Source organism: Chaetodon trifascialis, chromosome 22, assembly GCF_039877785.1.
Source record: "Chaetodon trifascialis isolate fChaTrf1 chromosome 22, fChaTrf1.hap1, whole genome shotgun sequence".
In the NCBI taxonomy this organism is placed as follows: Eukaryota; Metazoa; Chordata; class Actinopteri; order Chaetodontiformes; family Chaetodontidae; genus Chaetodon; species Chaetodon trifascialis.
The window spans coordinates 16,681,542-16,701,211 of record NC_092077.1 but is presented as its reverse complement, the minus strand read 5'-3'; the positions used below and the strand labels follow the sequence as shown (position 1 = coordinate 16,701,211).

At 45.2% G+C, this 19,670-nt stretch overlaps 1 protein-coding gene across 1 annotated transcript in view; it reads left to right on the top strand.

The window, feature by feature from the left end:
* acss3 (acyl-CoA synthetase short chain family member 3) overlaps window positions 1-19,670 on the top strand; it is a 33,956-nt gene that overhangs the window by 10,827 nt on the left and 3,459 nt on the right. Inside the window, exons 9-11 of the mRNA XM_070991636.1 lie at window positions 5,474-5,577; window positions 18,868-18,963; window positions 19,591-19,654. Of these exons, the coding sequence (XP_070847737.1) occupies window positions 5,474-5,577; window positions 18,868-18,963; window positions 19,591-19,654 (264 nt within the window). The remainder of the gene's footprint in view (window positions 1-5,473; window positions 5,578-18,867; window positions 18,964-19,590; window positions 19,655-19,670) is intronic.

Genomic DNA, 19,670 nt, shown 5'->3' with positions numbered 1-19,670 from the left:
ATCGCTCACAGTCTGTACCTCAGTCCAACCAGCTTGGGTATTAAGGATGGATAACAAACAGCGGCAGGTTGCTGCAGCGCGCCTGTATTAAATCATGCCACATGAGCTTGTTTCCCGGCGACTGTCTACTGTTCACGTAAAGGGCTTCTGTAGCTCAAAGCGAAAGCAAACATTTTCCATGCTATTGTTTTGGCCCGGGGGGGTCAAATACTTGCTGAGATGATCACAATTGCTAATTGTTTGGTGCAGTGCAGAGAAGCTTGAACCTAAGGGGTTGTAGTGTCAATTCACCACTTTCATTCTGTTCAGCAGTCTGAAAATGCCTCTAAGCACACAATCATAAAGCAATTCAGAGCGTGCGTGACCTATGGCCCCAGTGAATCATTCAGGAACTCCGGCATTGTGTGCTGAATTTGACGATCTTTGGTTGTTCGCTGTGCCGAAGCATTGCACCTTTTAAAATGCTGTACTTGCAGACGGAGGTTATTTTCGGCAGTATTTATGCCTCAAATATTGGCGGTATGTATCCTCTCAGTTTCAACCCTGTCACAATCAGTCATGCTAGTTTCCGTGCACGCGTTCTCGTTCTTAATGTGTCTTTTCCCCTTGGAGGAGGAAGGTTGCTGAAAGATTACTGCATTTCCCTTTGGCGCTGAACAAAGCATGTCACCGTGACACGGGGCAGCAGCACAAAGGAAGCAATGAAACATGCTTTCACTTTAGCACAGAGCGCTTCAGTGTCTGGGCGATGTTGTTCTTTCAATTTTACAGTCACAAAAAGAGGTTTCATGCCAATAAAACATGGCATTTCGAAACCGAATGTTTAATGTTCTGATTGAATTTTAAGTGTTTTCATTTATTGAGTGTGGAGGAGCAGTTAATGACAATTTATGTGCCTCTGCGTTGAGTTTGCCACATGAATCAGGTATCAAGGCAATCCAGCCTTTCTTTTAAGAGGTCGTACTTGTGTTTGATTTCTTGGTCATGGTAACTCCACCTTGTATTGATTCTGTAGATTGCTTTCAATTCAGCGGGCTGACTGACGTCTCCAGGGTGTGTGTTGTAGGTGCACATGAAAAATTTATCGAAGCATAGTGTTTGTGACGATATCGCTGAATGGATCCAGATCTAGTGTGTGTATTTTGCAATTTCTTATGACATACTGCAGGATATGTCAGTATTGATAGTGCTGTTTTTTTTTATCAAAAGTGCCTTAATTGAAATCTTTTAGAAAACTGTAAGCTTCACTTTCAAACACATAATTTCATGCTGGAGAGACCTCAAATGATAATTTGATACAGCTCAAACACTGTCTGCAGTTTATTGACACTGTGAGACATTTTCTTCCTCCATTGCCCACTCAAGTGTATTGGCCCTGGTCCCTTATCAATGTGCTGAGGCATATTACTTGTCAGCATGGATGTGAAAGAGAGAGTCTGGCTGCAGGGCCGTCTCAAGCTGTGATGGCAGCAGCGCTCTGCATAAATGTAGCATGACAAAAGGGGCAGACACTCTGTCAGTAGTGTCTTAAAGATGGGGGAACTAACTCAATGCTGGAAGCCTCCCTCATAAACGACTGATGCATGACTCCAGTCCGTAGTGCTCTTTGGTGCACTGTAAAAGCTGCTGTTAAAGCTGGTGACGCTTGTATCTCGCTTGCCTTTCATTCAGATGTACTCCTGAGAATATTCCAGGGTATTTTCTCGTCTGCTTGTCCCATTTTGTGGATGCATTTTCATATTGCACAGTTGCAGCTCTTAACACCAACACACACCAGGAGTCATACACGCAGACATTCTGGCTTCATACACTAGTTTTGGGGATTTAATGTCCATCTGTGTGGAAAATATTGCCGCCAACAACTTCAGCTGTATTCACATTTGTTTAAGTCTCTCTTTTATTCTCGCACGTTTGTCTCACTGACCTTTCAGAGGTTAGCATATTTGTCGAGTTTGTTGAGTTCATAGACAAATGGCCTTCACACCATGAACATGCGGCCTTCTCCGAGGTCATACTGTAAAGATTACTGTGGCCTTATCTTTGCAAACCAGCATAGAAGTTGCTGTTATCGACTAACATGCTGTGCATCTTGATAGAGTGCAGCAGGAATGTGTCTTAAAACATTGAAATGAGTTATCACAGTTGTACTTCTAGTTCTCTCATCTGAAAGTCAATAGGTTTTTTTTGAATGGGCTTTTGGTCAGATGCCTGAAATAACGTCTGTGGTTAAACAAGCTTAAGAGATTTGCCCGTTTTGTTTATGACATAAAATACAAAAGCTTTTAGGTGCCTTAAAAAGGTGTTTGTGAACAGGTGGCTAAATGAGACATATCTGAGACTTAAACATCATCACACCACACATGGAAATTCATCCACTCGCAAATCTTTTACAGTCTTGTGCTTATACTCTTGCAAACTTTCCAACCTGTAGATTTATCAGTTTATAGTAAAGTTGTGTGTAGTACGATGTGTTGCTGAACCTTGTTGAACGACACTTGTAAGTATCCTGAAGTATCTGTTTTGTCTGGGGAACCAGGGCGATGCTAACTTCTGGGTTGGCCTACAAAAATCTGTCTTCCCTGCAGCACTCTGTTGGACAGTGTCTGCGCTGAGACAGAATATTTGCTTCAGTACATTTTCTATCATTGTGCCTCATCTTCACCACTAACCCCGAGTGGATGTGAGCATAAACTTGGCTGGTGTACTTACAGTTGTAGAGTAATTAAATATTGGTTTGTCCTCATGCTGTATGCATGTGGAGAAGCTTATTTCGAAGCTTGACTTGTAGATAATCCTACATTCAATCTGTGGACAGAAAATGTTTGGCAGTGAAGGAAATATCTAAGATAAACAAGCTACTATCACTTGAACAAGGTTGGAAAAAACAAACAAGCTGCTGAGATGTAGGTGGCTTTATGCCATGTAGGTATAATCTGAAAATACTCCCACATTGCCATCATTAAGCTTTTATATATTGTCCTTGATTTGTTTTCGAGAAGCAATTTAGAAAGCTGAGCTTTTCTTGAGATCTTTTTCTTCCTGAAAACAGAAGATGGATGTTTACCCTGGCTGTTTCTGACTCGGTGCACAGTCCTTGATCTGGGCCCACAGCCAAACCATCGCCCTCCCACCGCCACATCTGAGGTCACACTGTCTGTGTGAATCCTCCTAACTTGCGCTTCCACTGAACTCCTTAGAAAACCTGATCACCACAGTGGGTCTGAATTGTCCTTGGATAAGTGGAAGCGTGGTAGTGGGAGTGTAATGCTGTTTAGCTTGAACACAAGGTCACTGCCGGGTCAGTGAGTCAATCATTCATTTATTCCACATGCTATTTAGCTCTGCTCCTGTGGGGCATAATCTATCTGACTGCTGAATGATGGTATTGTTAATCCAGAGGCTTCAGTGTGGACCTTGATGTGCTTCTTTTGTATTTGATACACTGTAGGAATTTGCTCAAAGCTGAGTCAAATAACCTTAATGTGCTTGATCAACATTAACACAAGATACAAAGTCATAATGCATATAAACACTTAAGGTTAGTGCATATTTAATCGAATGGAAGCAGCCATCAGTTTAAATCATGTGCTGATTGGGGTGGTCAGCGTGAAATAGAAACCAAACAGTCATCACTTATCAATAATGTTTTTCCCAGTGCCTTCAAATGATAAGGCCTGATACATACTGATGCATCATAATAGCAGTGTTAGCTCCAGTATGGCTCCCATTTTTAGAGGCTAGTATTCTGTGAACTGAACTATGGGCTCCTCGCATGCTTCAGCATCTGGGTGGTGATCAACAACAGCAGATTTTTTTGGCTGTTGTTGATCTTCCTGACATAAATTCAGTTTTTTTGGCCGTGTAGCCCATGTTCCACAATCACAGTGGGACAAACTCCACATCAGCCAGACTACATAATATTCCCGGGACCAAAGAACAATCAAGTTAGAGAGCAGTGCTCGAAAAAGAGAATGAAATATTACCCGAGGAGAGAGAGCGGGAGAAGGAAAGATATTATTCAGTGGGGAGAGAGTGACATGATGAAAGTGTTTTTGCCTGTTCCAGAGGATAGAATGTGATTTCAAGTTTGATTGGACTTGGAAGGTCATGTCGCCGTCGTGGAGGGTTGAGACCGATGAGTGATGAGCGGCAGTCATTTGTGGGAAAATGTAGGGATCTGACGAGCATCTATGGCTGCACTGTGGCCTGCACTCACAGGGGTTACAGATCTCTCCACAGCCTTGTGGTGAGCAGCCAGCAGTGTTGTGAATTAGATATGAGCGGCCAGGGGCAGCCGTCAGAGGGAGTTTGGGAGAGAATGATGTGGGAGAAATCAGGGAGGCTGAAGATAGAAACTGCAGTGATTTGGGTCACTTGTAGGGCATGTAGGGAGGGTTTCATGAAGCCAGGGAGGAGCAGTTGTCTAAACTTGAAGGAAACTAGAACCTGAACGAGGAGGGACTCGTAGTGGAGGGACTTTGATATACTCAGATGTCCTTGCAAGAGTTTGTTGTCTCTAGGCACTCCATGACTCAGGGTCTCATCCACACTCGGGGAAAAAGAGCAGCCTAGTCCTTCCAAGACTGTATTTCCTGGAAGGCATCCAACTCGAAAATGCCTTTGAGATGAATCACAATGCAAGATTCGGATGGAAGGAAAAAGTGGAATTAAGTGTTTTCTGCATTGACATTTAAAGCAAGAGGCTAAGCGCCGAGCTCTGGGAGACTCCCGTGGAGGCAGTTCTCAACACAAACAAGGACTCACCTCCACTGACCTGATAAATGTGACCGTAAGGAGGCAAAGCATCAAAGGCAGGGTGCAAACATCCTTAGTCAGCAAAGGTGGCAAGATCTATAGACACTGTTGGAGACAGTGGAAAGGATGCTGCACAGGGCAAATGAAGTGGAGGGCGCTGCCTTGAACACAAACTGGTTGTGATCCAAACATATTTTCCTTTAAGACATATTGCACAAGTCACAGTTAAGAGCATCAAGAGGAGTGTTAGCCATAGTTTATACGAGGCCTGACAGTTCACAATTGATATGGAAGTTTTCACAATACAAGTGTTTCAATTTGCAAAACACTTAAAGCGAGGAGGTAAATCACCAGCTCACAAGCTGCCCAGATTTGAGGATCTCTCGTTTAATAGAAATAAGTGAAGCGTGTAATTAGCAAACTTAAAAAGACACAGATGGTCAAAATCCATCATTACTCTGCACTGAATTGCGAGAATTTGTTGTAGGCCCTCTGAGACAAATTCTGGTAAATAGTGCATTTCTGTTAACTTGGAAAAAAGTCCCATTTTTGTCTTAAGACCTTTAAACTGGTTTGAGCATCTGGACTTTCACACTTAAAAAACCCCCATAAAAAGTATATTTTGCAGTTGCATAAATGTTATCGTCACCATTCCTGTGAGAGAGTACATGTCGTGTTTCCTCAAGGTGATTGACAGGTGGACTCCGTGTCCTTGCAGGTTGCAGTCTTTATTCCTGGCAGGAGAGCGCTGTGATGTGGAGACACTGGAGTGGGCAAAGAGGAGCTTTGGCGTTCCTGTCCTGGATCACTGGTGGCAGACTGGTAGGAAAGTTTCTGCTTTCTTAACACAGAAATCAAAGAGATCTGAATCAGAGAACCATGAATTTTAAAGCTGCACTGGGAAAGATGTTGATATGAATCTAAAAATGTCCACACTGGACAGGAAGACTTAGTGTCACAGGATGTCTGGTGGTTGAAATAAAAATTGTTCAACCATTTATCCCTTACCACATGCTATGTGTGAAGCTGCCTGTGGTTTAAGTTAAATCAGTTTAGTAGGTTGGGAAGCTCTATGCTCTTAAACTGTAGGGATTAAGTTCTTGTGTTATAGATACTCAAGGACCTCAAGTGCTTTATTAGCATGAACTGTGTATGATGTTTCAGCTTGATCTTTAAGACTCAGTCTCGTGTTAAGCTTATCAGAGTGAGCAGACTAAAAATGTGTTCTTTACTGTACTTTTATTAGTCCGTCGACATTAGCTTGGCCTCGAGAAGAGACATAACTCCAGAAGATCACTATTCCCTGAAAGCCTGTTGAAGCACATTTTATCACACTTCCCGCTTTGATTAATCCCGCCTATGTTTTTTATCGTAGACGAGGGGGTTGAGCCCCTTCCACCAGAGTAATTATGACATTTCAGGTTGAGTTTCTAAGCGTCCCTGGAAACTGATCATCAAATAATGTGATGTGTCATCATTTGCACCAGTTCTTTGAATCACAGTCATAATTAGGAGACTCACTGGAGGTCATTTTGGAGTACAGACATAATTCTTTTGTCTTGAAATGTGCACTATATACATGCAATGAGGCTGATCTGTGTTCTGCGACTTCCTGTCAGTACTGTAGATCTTGTGACCTCATATTCAGCCGTAGACGGGTCAGAGCATTTCTTTATCCGGTCACATTCCAGCCCTGCATTTAAACAGTGGGTTTGATTGGCGTCGCCTTTCATTGAGTTCACTAATGTTCAATTGCCTTTGCTCCTGTGTGAGACACTGAGTGACTGGCTGATATGTGAGGACTCAGCTGTGTGCTTCACAAGGAGATAAAGGAAAGAAAACAATCATGGGAACCTTGTCCATCAGTTCAGGAGCAGAAATTGAAATAGCTTTCCCACTGAAGCATGCATTCAGTCATTGCAACTTGGTAATGAGTGTTTACCCTCCTATTCCTAACTTAGAGTCCAAAATACACAAGCCTGGCCTAACCAGCTGCGTGTGAATTCTGTCGATTTTCACTTGAACAAGATTAACAATAAGTTCTGGTTAATCTGCCTTCCTGCAGAAGGCCTTTAAAGTCATTAACATAGTCAATATCTCAGTGCCACATTGCACCAGTGCACTTTAAATTAATGTCACGCTCACAGAGGCTGAGTCACGGCCGCCATTTTAAAGGCTTACCAGGTCATGCCCCTCAACTCGCAGTCCGGTGTTTGTACATCAGACAAGGGAGAGGGAGTTTTAGGTTTCTGGGAAAGTGTGTCATCTCCCTTTTCTCTACTTGCAATCAACTTATTATACAACATGGCTGTTGTGGGTGTCGATGATAATGTGTCATTTGAATTTTGGGTTCCCTCTCTCCCTGCATTGTTTCTCAGGCCTCGGTTTGGAGTGGTTGTTGAATGGGTAACACTGTTAGTCTCTTGGATGGGAGGCTGGAATTCAGGCAGCGTGCCATCATGCTAATGTCGTGCCCCGCTTTTGATTGCCGTCCTCCCCAAGTTCTAGTCAACGATGATAAATATGCCAGCGACAGCGAATGAGCACAATTGGATGTCTCTTTGTTTTGTAATATCCTGCGCGTGCAAATGGAGGATCGATGCTGGACAAGACGACGGATCCGTGTTAAATATGGAATCAATAGTGTTGTTGGACCGTTGGAAAGCCATCGACCTTGAGTTTGTACAGGCAGCACACTCTGATCTGAGCGCAGATTAGCCCACTTGGCTGATTGGTCTGTCCGATTGGTCTGTCCGAGCTCAATGGATGTGTGAAGCGCTCAATGCTGCAGTACTGCAGAAATATGATCAATCAATTCAGGGTCTTGCAATTAAGTGGCTGATCCTCCTGTAGGCTTATCACATATATGCTGCATTCCATTTCAAAGGTGCACCACAAACCCAAGCCTGTCAAAATTCTGCCAAAAAAAGTACAAATGTTTAGCTTCAGGGTGTATATGATGGCTGCCAGGAATAGACTCCTGTGTTATTTTCAGAAGTCAGGAAATGTACCACTTTGCCTGCAATTGTGAGAGCAACTTTGTTGTGGTAAACTTGGCCATTTTTGCTTTTAAGAGACAGCAGACCCACCAGTAGTTTCTGTCTTGGTGCAGGTACAGGTTCATTCTGGTCTGCGGGTTTACCGATGGCCACCCCCTCCTGAGTGGTGACCATCCAGCCCCTGAACTGGGATGCAGCTCTGTACACTGTGGGCCTGTGCTTAGCAGCGGCCTCATGGAAAGTGAGAATCAATCGATTCATTCGCAGCAGCGCTGTAATGGCAGCGAATTCCCTCTCTGCGGTATTTTCATGCTCTGTTTAAATATCTGTGCAGTCATCTTTTTTATTACATAAGGCTTTTGGATGAGCATTTACTGTTCACATGGGCTGTGGGGGAGTTGAAGGGTTTGGAAAAGGCTGCAATGCACACAGGCAAACACAAGATTATGACATTTGCAAGCCTTTTGGTGCTGTGTGATTTAATTGTTTGCTCTGCTTTGTTGAATGCATCCCATGCTCTCTACCCGGACCTCCATCTTAGATTGTGTCTGACCGGCAGTGCAGATGGTTGGACTTTATTAGCACTTCCTTTAGCGTGGATGTGTGGAACAGAGCTGCTGATTTCCATCTTTCTCTGTGCAGAATCACTGTTTGCGAGCCAACATTTCTTTCTTCTTGAACACAGGGGTGTTTGTTTCTCACTTCCTTTCTCCCTCACAGACACACATGCACACCCAAACAAAATCCTGTCACACTCTGTGGCTATCCCAGCCTAGGTGATTTATTGAGTTTGGAGAAAAACCTCTGGCGTCCTCTTGATTTCTGTCTAGATGTGTAAATCCCATTGGATTTTTCACCCCCTGCTAAACTCAATAACTGGCAGCTGGCAGCCAATGCTGCAGTCCAAATGTGTTCTCCACTTTTTCACGGTAGAATGGGTCACTCCTCGTCTCGCTCGCTTTCTCTTTGTGTGTCTGAGGCGGTTTGACTTCAACTGCGTGGGTGAAAGAGACTCCTACCATGTTATACATATTCATTAAATCGTCATTAGTTTGCCGTTTCTGAAGGAGCAGAACAACTTTTCAGAGTTTATTTGTCTTGAGTAGTCTGAGCTCACCTGTTCTTCAGCAGCACCCTTTTCACATCCACATCACTGCAGCACTCACTGTCAGCTGCTGTTATTTTATCTTTGTTAAGACTTTCCCAGAAGAGACTGGAGCCAGTAATTAATTTATCATACTAACAAGCATTGCCGCAGCCTAATGCAGCTCATGCACAAGTGCTAGATCTTGTGGCACAAATATATTGTTTCATTCTTTCAACACAGGCAGTGAAACTTGCTTATTGTCAGGATTAATTCATCGTTGGTTTTAGTCTCCTCAGGGTATTTGTTAATGATAAAGATATAAATGAATGCCAGCCTTGTGATGTAAGTGCCTCGCCCATGCACACCTTGACTACTTTGCAGCCACAAGCATGTGGACTTCTTCCAAAAGCCTCATTCAATAATGCTGCACATATAAGCAGTTTATATTTATCAGTATTTTTATATTGACACGCAGGCATCAAATGCCAGTGAGAGATGTATAGAGTTTTATTCCTCCTGTGCTGAGTGCGCGAGTCGCCTGCATCCGGAGTCACAGTTCGATGGTCTCTCAGGAGACAGAACATCGATCAAGCAACTTTTTAGCAATGTCTGTCCCTAGACAACCCTCCCTCATCTCCCCCTCCTGCAAAAGAGAAGCCACTTGGTCAATGGCAAGCAGTTAAGCATTCAAGGCTCGTTTACTCATCACAGAAAGCAGAGACAGACTCCTCCTAAAGAAACTCATTATAATCTCAACCTGAAGAGTTTTCCCTCCGGCTCCCAGCTCAGAATCAACAAATCTGTCAAACGTGTGGCACTCCCCTCAAGTTGCTCTCTCTCACATTTGGCTTTCATGTATGAATATTGATAAATCTGTACCTCCGCTTGTACGGTGCTTTGCCCTTTGTAGTTGCGAGATAGAAATTGAACAAAATCAATCACCGGTGCGGTTGCTCATAAATCTCTCCAGCTGCACGCTTGTAGTCCTGGAATGTGATATTCAGCAGCCGAAAGCTGTAATCGATGGTGAGAAAGCAGCCGCCATGAGCGATGATGAGAAGAGTGGGCGAACAGAGTGGCACACGGCATTTCTGAAGTAGAAGAATGTGAGATCCTTTAGGGTTTTGGGTAACAGGTTAGCAGCATACCTGGATTCGCCATCCCTGACAGTACAGCTGTATACAATACAGATTTTTGATGTTATTGCAGGTTTGGCAGGAATAAAATTGAAATCTTATGCAAGGTCATTTTCAATTATATTCTCTTGTACTTCAGTGGATCAGAGTTGCTCCTTTAGTTTTTCAGTTGGCGAGCCAGAGAGTGTGTCTTTGACAGCTGAAAAACATGCAGTTTATTCTCAACGCGCTCTAAGTGGAAGGTTCCTGGCTAAATTAATAATAAATAAAATGAAATATTTGTCACTTGATTTTATTTGAACCCCCACCCCAGACGCCTGTCTCTGACAGACTTTTGAAGTGTATTCTCCAACTCCTCGGTGTAGAGCTGCTGTATCATCACTGCACTATTCTTTATTTATCAAGCAGAGTGTGTGTTTTCCAGCTCCTGATAAAAGATGCATCTTTGACATCATCTCCCAGGGCTGGAAAAAAGTTCATCAACTGTGTTCGGCGCACAGGCTGAAGAGATTAAAAAGGGCTCAGAGTTTGGTTTGTATCATTTTCCCATCCATCCCCTGGGGGCTTTCCTTACCTCGCAGCCAACTGTGTATCACTGCTGACTGGTAAACAGTCGTATCACACACAGAGCCAGCAGCGCTCTCAGCAGAGCTCTCCTCAGATCAGCACAAGGCCCAGGTTGGAAAAATGAGAGGAAGTCGGCTGACACAAAGCAGCCAGTTTGCCATCGTGGTGCTGTGGAGAGAGACCTACAGCAGAGGGGAGGTCACGGGTTGAAGCATGTCTCAGCTCCTTAGATATAAAAAGACATCGCCAGCGGGCTTTAGGTTTCAGGGGGTTTTCTGAGGAATACATATCCACTGACAGATTTGTCAGACATACATTTTTGTCAGTGATTGCACGCACCATCGAATTTACACTTTCTTTGCTGGAGATTTAATTGTGTTAACAAGCTCACAGACGAGAATTTCACTAATTTGACCAATTTAGCTCCATGATTAGTTCTTGCTCTGAATTGCTTGGCTGGTGCAGGCGAGATTAGTTCCCTGACGCACAGTGGCAGTGATCGGCGGGCTCGTTATTCCCATGTGCAGCGGACTCAATCATTTCTCAGCCTCCCGCCGTCATCTGATGCGCTGATTCATCCTGTCCCATCAACCCAGACATTACACCACACTGCTTTTCATTTCCCCCTGCATCTCTCCCCTTTACCTGTATTAGCGCTGTATTGTCTGTGTTTATATGCCTCTTTCACATGCACGCAGACCTGCACAGATAAATGAACACCCCCTGCGAACCTCCCACTCACCCAGGACTGACATGCTTGCAGAGTGTCTCCTTTGAGCCACCTGAAGCCGCCGGCAGCCTGGCTCACTTCCCCCTATGTGCATATGAGAAGATGTCTGCCATTTCCAAGCCAGATAATAATCTGTGCGCTATTTTAAGACCCAAGTGCCATTGGCAGGGGGCGGAGGGAGGGGAGGGGGGTGATGATGAAGGTTGCTGATGTCACTGGTGTTGCCTGGCAACAAATGTGTGTTTCCAGTTGGCAGGGTTCGGCTGCCTCGCCAGTGAGTGCTGGTGGATGGACTTACAGTAGTGTTTTAGGTGTTCGTGTCTCTCTCTGTTTGTCTTTGACGCCTTTGTACACGGAGTGGAATTATCTTTAAAAAGTGAACTGGACTTTCTCAAAGCTCCTGTCTTGTCAAATAAACTGTACAATTACCATTTCTCTCCCTGGCCTTTGCCAAATGCAGCGCTGGCACAGGCTTGCTTTCCGCGCATCCTCCTCCTGGAGTCCGAGCCCGTCTGAAGGTCTGTGAAAGGCAGTTTTACAGCCTCCTTGAAAACACCATCCTCTCACTGAAGGAAAACAAAGGCTTTTAACACACCAGCATTCACTAAGTCAGCACACAGTCAACAGTACTGTGGATCAGGGGTTAAGGACTCTTAACCTGAAAGCAGAAAGCTCAGCAGGGATATTTACAGGACTGTAGCCTCTGCAGTGTTGGTTTGAATCTGAATATACGGTCACCTGCAGGATATCTCTTCACGAGATATCCTGACTCTGTCATGCCTCAGAAAGTAAAGATTTATTGATTAAGAGAACTGGGTTTTACATTGACAGGACATCCCTATTATGCATCGTCAGGATTTGTTCAGTACTTGTGCCCCGTCAGTCGTGGTTGGCGCATGTTGGCATTTTTTGATGATTTGGACATACTACTGAACCTCAGCCTGAGAAAGAAACAGTTAAAGCAAACATTGACTGCATTTTTTTTAAATTGTGGCTGTGGTTAACTGCACTATATGGACAAAAATATGTGGACACCCTAGGATACAGTGATGTTTAGACAATAGATTGCATTTATAAAGTTTAAAGATTCTCCAGGTCAGTGTGGATAAATTGGGCAGGGCCCTGATCTCAGCTGAATGTTGACTGTAAGCTGAGCCTTATCAGCTAACATCAATGGACGCCTTCCCAGAATAGTGTAGGCTGATATAAGAGCGGATTAAAGTCCATAGCTTTGTTACGTAATGTTCAGCAGTCACATATGGGCGTAATGTTGTTCTGTCTAATAGCAGCTCAGTGTAGTAGCCACCAATTTTAGGCCTTCTCTGGGAAACATGTGGACACCCTTTCATTTCAAATGACATTTTAGCCTAAATTCCTATGGTGTCTATTTACTGCCTCACATGCATAAACTAGAAGTTTTTCCCCCCTCGCCTTATTTGTATTCTTTCCCTCCACTTTTCTCCAGATAGACCGGTCCCCCACCTTCTTCTTTTAAAAACAAATCATCATACGTTTCATTTCAGCGAGATTGTGCCCGAGTCATTTCACCCTCGTGCTCCGTTGCCCACCTTTGGGAGATGTGTGGGAGCCTTTGGCTTTGTGCTTCGTGTCATTCAACACCGAACGCCAAAAATCTGCTGTCGCTGACTTGGTCTCATTACATTGCTGCAGAGACAGTCGCGCAGATGCCGTGGCTCCTGTAATTACATCTGCGAGAGCCGAGGTGCCATGTCTGTTTTACCTCGTTGTTTACTGGGGGCTGCTGTCACCGCCTCTCCAACCTGGGAATTCGTTCATTCCAAGCCATTGTAGCTCTTGTCTGCTGAGGTTTCTAAGGCACAAGACGGGGGTCTTTCATTAGCAAGTTAAGTAGTGAATTTGTATGCATAAACTCAGCCCTGAGCAAATGAGCCGAGCTGTCTGAAAAGTGATAAGGGAGGCAATGTTTTTAGCTGATGGAATGAAATTGAAAAGTCCGAGTTGTGAATGGGAGTTGGATGCGTTGGATGCGTGTGTGTGCGTGCATGTGTGTGCATATGTTATGCACGATTGTTCATCTTGCTTTCCGGTCTGTCTTTGGTGGGCGACGTCACCAACCTTTTGCAGTTGCTGCAACCTTCCTTTCTCAACCTTTTCAGAAAGGGTTGGCGAGCCAAGCTTTTTCTTGGCTCCTCAGCAGCTTCGATGGTGTCACTCTGAGCTCTTCTCAGTTGTATTGTTTTACACTCCTGGACCCAAATTCTCAGGCAAAAATTAGGAAAAATGACACCATGCTCACCTGTCTTAAAGGCACAGTTACACGAGAGCAGCGGTGGGCGAGCGAGCTGGAGAGTGAGTGAAGAGAGGGAGCGGTGTTAATGAGAGCAAAGCAGTGACTCAGAGAAATGAGCCGTTTACTTTCTGATTGTTTCAAGGCAGTTGGGTTCTAAAGCACAAATAAGGACGCCCACACCTCTGTGCAACCCTGCGGGAAGCTGCCGCATTGCTGGATTTTGTGTGAATGAATGCAGCCGAAGTGCTGTGTGTGCGTGTGTGCGTGTGTGTGTGTGTGTGTGTGTGTGTGTGTGTGTGTGTCAGTCACAACCCCACCCTCCGTCAAACAGACACAGACCTGCAGCTCTTTATATACACCTATGCCACAGAGAGACAGCAGAGAGACGGAGACACTGATGTCACCTGGTTGCTACCTTTTTATACATAAGGCCGACCTCATGCCCTGCTCGCCCACCACAGAGGAGTGGGCTTACACACCCACCGCCCTAACGTTGAGGCCCAGAAACGTCCCAATCACAACAAAATAAGAAGACAATAAGAAAATACAGGCGTTTTTCTGCACAAATCCTATACGACACACCTCCCGAGCTACTCGTGCTTTGTGTGTGCTTTTGTGCAGCATGCTGCAAAGGTGTCATTCATGATTTCATATTTCAAATGCTCACGGTGTTGTTTCCCGTTCGCTACCATTTCGTATGAGGCAGAGGAACTCCCGGTTTTGTCTAAAGCAAGAGAAATTTGAAACAATTTTGAAAAAAAATAAGGAATATTTGTCTGTTCTGACAGCAACCACACATCACCAGGACAACCACGAGCACTGCTGTGCACATGTAGGATGTACAGAAAGCACCCCTGTGGCTATTTCTGATAGCGCTGTTGTTTACACATCGCACATTAACTCACGAGTTCTCGCTCACACATTAAAGGAGAGGCACTGTTTGCTTGTGCGTTATCTGCCGTCTCCGTCGACCTTCCAGGAGCTGAAACGCCTCTGTGACGAGCGAAGGGACGCGGTGGCATTTCCAGCTTTTGTTTGCACTTTGCGCCCGTGCTGTTGTCCAAGGTGAACAGTAATACAGAGGCCCAATTAGAGGGACGTACGAACTCGCCATCAGGCGGCAGGTGCAAGCGACGGCGTTCACCTGACACCTCATTTAAATGCATCAATGGAGCAGCCACACTGGGAAGGGGAAGTCAGCCGGTTAAGTGGCTGCTTTCATATCATATTTCTTCCACTTATTTATAAATATTTGGACAGTAACAGATTTTCTGTTGTGTTTTGGCTCACAGCCCAGCACGTTAGATTGAGTAAAAGGTGGTAGACACTTATAACTTGATTATTTTCAATTCTGTGAATCAGTGTTTCAGCACATTTTGCATCGATGTAAAACCTTGAATGGGAGAACCTGGTCTGAATCTGAACCTGGTCAATCCCATTCTCGCCCTGTGGGCCGCATCCTCTCTTAACCCTGTGCTCAACACATGGTCGCTTTCATGTGTCTCACTGTGCACGGCCTATTGGAGGCGGTGGAAGGGTAGGGTCACATGGTTTGAGGAGAAGACCGTTATTTCATCTGTTTCAGGAACAAGTGGAGTGCTTGAGGAGCTGCAGGGACAGGAGAGCGCAGCATCAGAGCCGTCTCTGTTTTTCCTGAAATGCAGTTCCCACCTCAAGCTACTGGTAATGAGCGCGGCTGTTTGATAGCACCGTCTCAGCTGAAAAGGCGCCACCATATCGCCCATCCCGCTCTTCCAACAGCATCCTCCGACAGCCCCCCTGCATCCCCCCCCCCCCCCCCCCCGGCCCATTCATCACACTCAAAATGCCTCTCACTGGCCAAGCTCGTCTCCAACAGGTCGAAGGAAGATTGATTTGTTTGTGTACAGAGGCAAAGAGAGCGCGAGGGAGCGAGAAGGAGCAAAAGAAAAGGAAAAGACGGAGGTGGGAGTAGACTGATACCGGGGTGTGTTTTTGTGTGTGTGTGTGTACCGAAGACTCACAACACCAGTCAATCAGTGAGACAAGCAGATAGACAACCACACAGCTTGAGTGTGCACCTGTGTGTGATCGAGTCGAGCCCACAGACGAGGCTTTCACCCCTTTTCACCCCATCTAGCGTTCGCTCACCTGTCTCAGCCTGTGCTGTCTACCTTTCTTAGCCAGCATATTTAATCTCCTCGGCACAATGTGACCACAATAGCAGCAGTGGAAGTATTTTGTCTGTTTCACGTCAAGGAAGTTTTCGTCTGGAGGCTTATATAGACACGTTTTGGATGGATAACCCAATTGGACGAGACTTTGTCCCTGTGGGTAGATTTTCATGGTAGATACTGTGGCGCTCTTTCATTGCTGAGGGTGTCAATAATGATTTTTCCACATCAAAAGGGATAACGTCGGCTTTTTGAATTAATAACAGAAGTAAACTCTTCCTCGGTTTGCTGCATACTGATAAACCTCTCAAATGTCAAAAATGTTTCCAGGTAAGCAGAAATGTTTTTAATGTGTGTTTTAATGTTCTGTGAGCCACGGGGTGTAGCTGTGTAAACGGACAACAACTGCTGTGCTCGGATCCATTAAGCCTTCATATTGTGGGATGAGGGAAGAACCTCAGGAGTTCTTAGCAGAGTCAGCCGTTAGGAACGGAGTTATTTTCTTGTCAGCTTAGCATCTTTCACGTAAACGCGAGGACAGAACGTTTTAGTGATGCAGCTAATTATCAGCGAGATATCTTCGCTCTGTCGAGATTTGATCCCGTGCCTGAAAGCTGCACAGCCAGTTCCCTGTCTTCCTGTGCGCCTTGTAAAATGTCAAGGTCCAATTATATTGTCTTTTTTCATTTGGGTTTTGAATGTACTCGCTGCTGGGCCTGAATCGCCGCCAGCGAGCCCTCACCGCTGCTGTAAACAGCCAAGTTTAAAAGCTGCACTCATGCCGACATGGTTCAGTGGCCGCGTCGAGCTCTGATCGACGCACAGTTCAATGGAGCTTTTAAAGGACCCTCATGGAGCCAGACGGATATATGGGTTTGCCAATATGGGCTAGTTAGGTAAAGATGATAAGATGATGTTTGCCAGGTCCATCCAAAAGTATCAGTGCTCACCTTGAAACCCCTCACCATGACCCTTACCTTAAGAACATCATGGAGTTACAGTACTTGCCCTTTGCTCTGGTCCTATTTAGATTATATGATGGCAATGAACGTTGCAGTTGCTACCACCTGAGGTCAAAGACAAGGGTGTGATTGGTCAACAGGGGGTCTGTCATCGCTCTGTCCTGACCCTGCTCTCTGACCAGGTGGACGGGACTAAACGCCTCCTGAAGACAGAATTTTGAACCGTTGGTACTGAGTGCTGTGTCTGCTGACAGTGATGGCCTTTGAACCCTGCAGGGAGTGGCCAACCTGCCACTGATGAATGAGGCCTGCGTGGTTGCCGGTTCAGAGGCCGCTGTGGTTGGATAATGTGTTAAACTTTAGACCCCCCACCCCTTCATTTGATAACTTAATCCCCTCCTCAACCAACAACAACCTTCTGCCCCCAAGCTCATGTCTTTGAAGCCTGCTGTGCTGCAGTTGGAGCGGATCTGCAGCCGTTTGCACCCGTTTGATTCGCAGTAGAGGGAAGAGGCAGTCTAAATCCACCTTTGATTGATAGATATTCCTGGTCCATGTTGACCCAGGATCTTACCTTAGAAGTACGTCATGATCTGAACATCCTGCTACTACTTATCCCAACTTCTGACACTGCGTTCAGCCGCTTAAAAGGCTGAACGCTCCGTGTTTATTGAACATGTGAACAAGAGCGTGATGTAGATTCCCGCCGTCCTGCAGTCGTTTTATAATGAGGGAAATCCATTCAGCATGTTAGAGCTCAGTGATACAGACAAAGTACACTGAATGTAAACAGTAACTTAGTTTACAAGAAAACTCCCCAGAGAACCGCTCACCTCCAGATTTAACATTTCCAAGTCACTTTGTTGGCCAGCTTTTCTCTGCAGCCCAGTCTCTCTGTCGGCAGCTGACAGGTGTGTAACCCCGGTGAAGTCCTCTGTAGCTGAAGCTCTCCCTCAAGCTTTAATGAGGAGTCTGAGCTGCCGACATGTCTGTTGTATCGACTGAGCTGTCATTTGCATAGCTGGCCTGCTAGCTTGAATGTTTTGCCAGTGGACTTTGCCCTCCCAGACGACAAGTTGCTGCCTCTGCCTGCAGATTTATGAAGAATATGATTGAAGTGCTCCCCCCCCCGTGTAGCAACTCGTGTGATTTGGTTTTAGTGCATCCAGCTGCATAAATTATCATATAAACTGACAAACTGGGGGAAATGCCATGACACTTGTGGCCACAATAACTCAAGAACAATACATGGCGGAAACATCATATTTACAACCGTGCGCTCCCTATAGAGAACATAATCTGATTACCTTTTGGAACAGCGTGTGCATAAATTTGCATGTTAGTGCAGAAAATGGCAGCACACTGGATGTTTTAGCTGCCTCTTGTAAATTGTATTAGTGTCAAAAAGCCAAAGGGCTGACTGTGGTTGAAATGTGGCCACACGTCTGATGTAATTAAACAGCCAGTGAAGCGTAGTCCCATCTGCAAGATTCGTTTTCCCCTTTGTGCAAACAGCACCTACAGAAAGAAGGAAAAACAATGGGAATCACTGAGCTGCAGCTGATTTTGTGCTGTCTGTCACCTGTCTTGTTCATGTTATTTGAGGCGTCGTTAAGTAAAACTCTCGGCCTGGGAAAGGAAAACAGGCCAGACAGATGCAAACATGCATGCATCTTTGCTCTTGTATTTACACCAAGAAAGCGGCCAACACCCAGCGACTGAGACGTGTTTCTTCACAGGCATTGTTTCTCAAATTTCTGATGAACTTTGCAGACAGATGCTGTTCTTGGGCTGGACTGCCGCTGTGTGATTTCTGAAGTAATCTCGCTTAGTGAGCTGGATCGGTTCTGCTGTTCACTCTCTGGGTGGGCCATGACAAACTGGCTAGTCTTTGCTCTAAGTGGAGCACAGTGGGGTTGTGGAGTCGGGGAGAGCCCACAGGAGCTGTCATAGTTTTGTATTATGTAGGTTAATGCTGCTCACAGAAGCAGTGCAACCCACCACCACACAAGCTCTTTTGATCAGCCCACCAACAGAAGGTTTAACATTTGCATAGAGAGCAGAAAAGCCAGAAATCCACGGGGGTTGTGTCAGAATTGTGCCATTGCAGCACAGATCCAAAGCTCTTGTGTTTTCACCAAAGCGTTACGGGTCTCCCACACACACATTGTCTTCATGCACCTCTTTTTTGTGTCTGTCTCATCAGAAACCGGCTCAGCCATCACCTCCTCGTGCATCGGTCTGGGTAACTCACTCACGCCACCTGCAGGTCAGGCTGGGAAACCTGTTCCAGGTTACAATGGTAAGAGTCACAGCTATTGATCTGCACCCCACAAAACACAAACCAGCATTTCCTGTCTGTTCATTTCTTGTGTTTCTACAACCCAGATTCCAGAATGGTTGGGACGCTGTAAATAAAGCCACAATACTTTTATTTGCTAAATGAGCCAATGCAGTAATATCCTTTATCCAATCATGTGTTCACAAAGCGGTGAGCCTCGCTCCATCCTCACTTACGAGCGACTGAGCCTTCCCACGATGCCCCTTTCATACCCAATCATGACACTCTCACCTGTTACCAGTGAGCCTGTTTACCTGTGGAATGATCCAAACAGGTGTTTGGTTTATGTCGAAGAGGATTAGCAAGTTATCACCCTGTTTTATTTATGCTCTGCACAGTGTCTTAACTTTTATGAAGTCAGGGTTGTTTATTTTAAATTTAATTTCACTCTCCAGTCATTATTTAAACGTTATAAGTCTAAACTGCTGCGCCTCAATTACAGCCGCAGATAAACCAAAACAGAAGTGATAAAACTTGGCAGCTGCTTGTGATTCCCTGGAGAGTATTTCATATTATGCCTCTTCAAGTTGGCTAGTGGGTGATACACCGCCTCTGAATATGAATTGCGTGCTCTTCCCTTTCCACTAGTCACAGTGATCGATGATGACATGCAGGAGGTGAAGCCAAGAACCCTGGGAAATATTGTGGTGAGGTAAGATGAGTGGGTA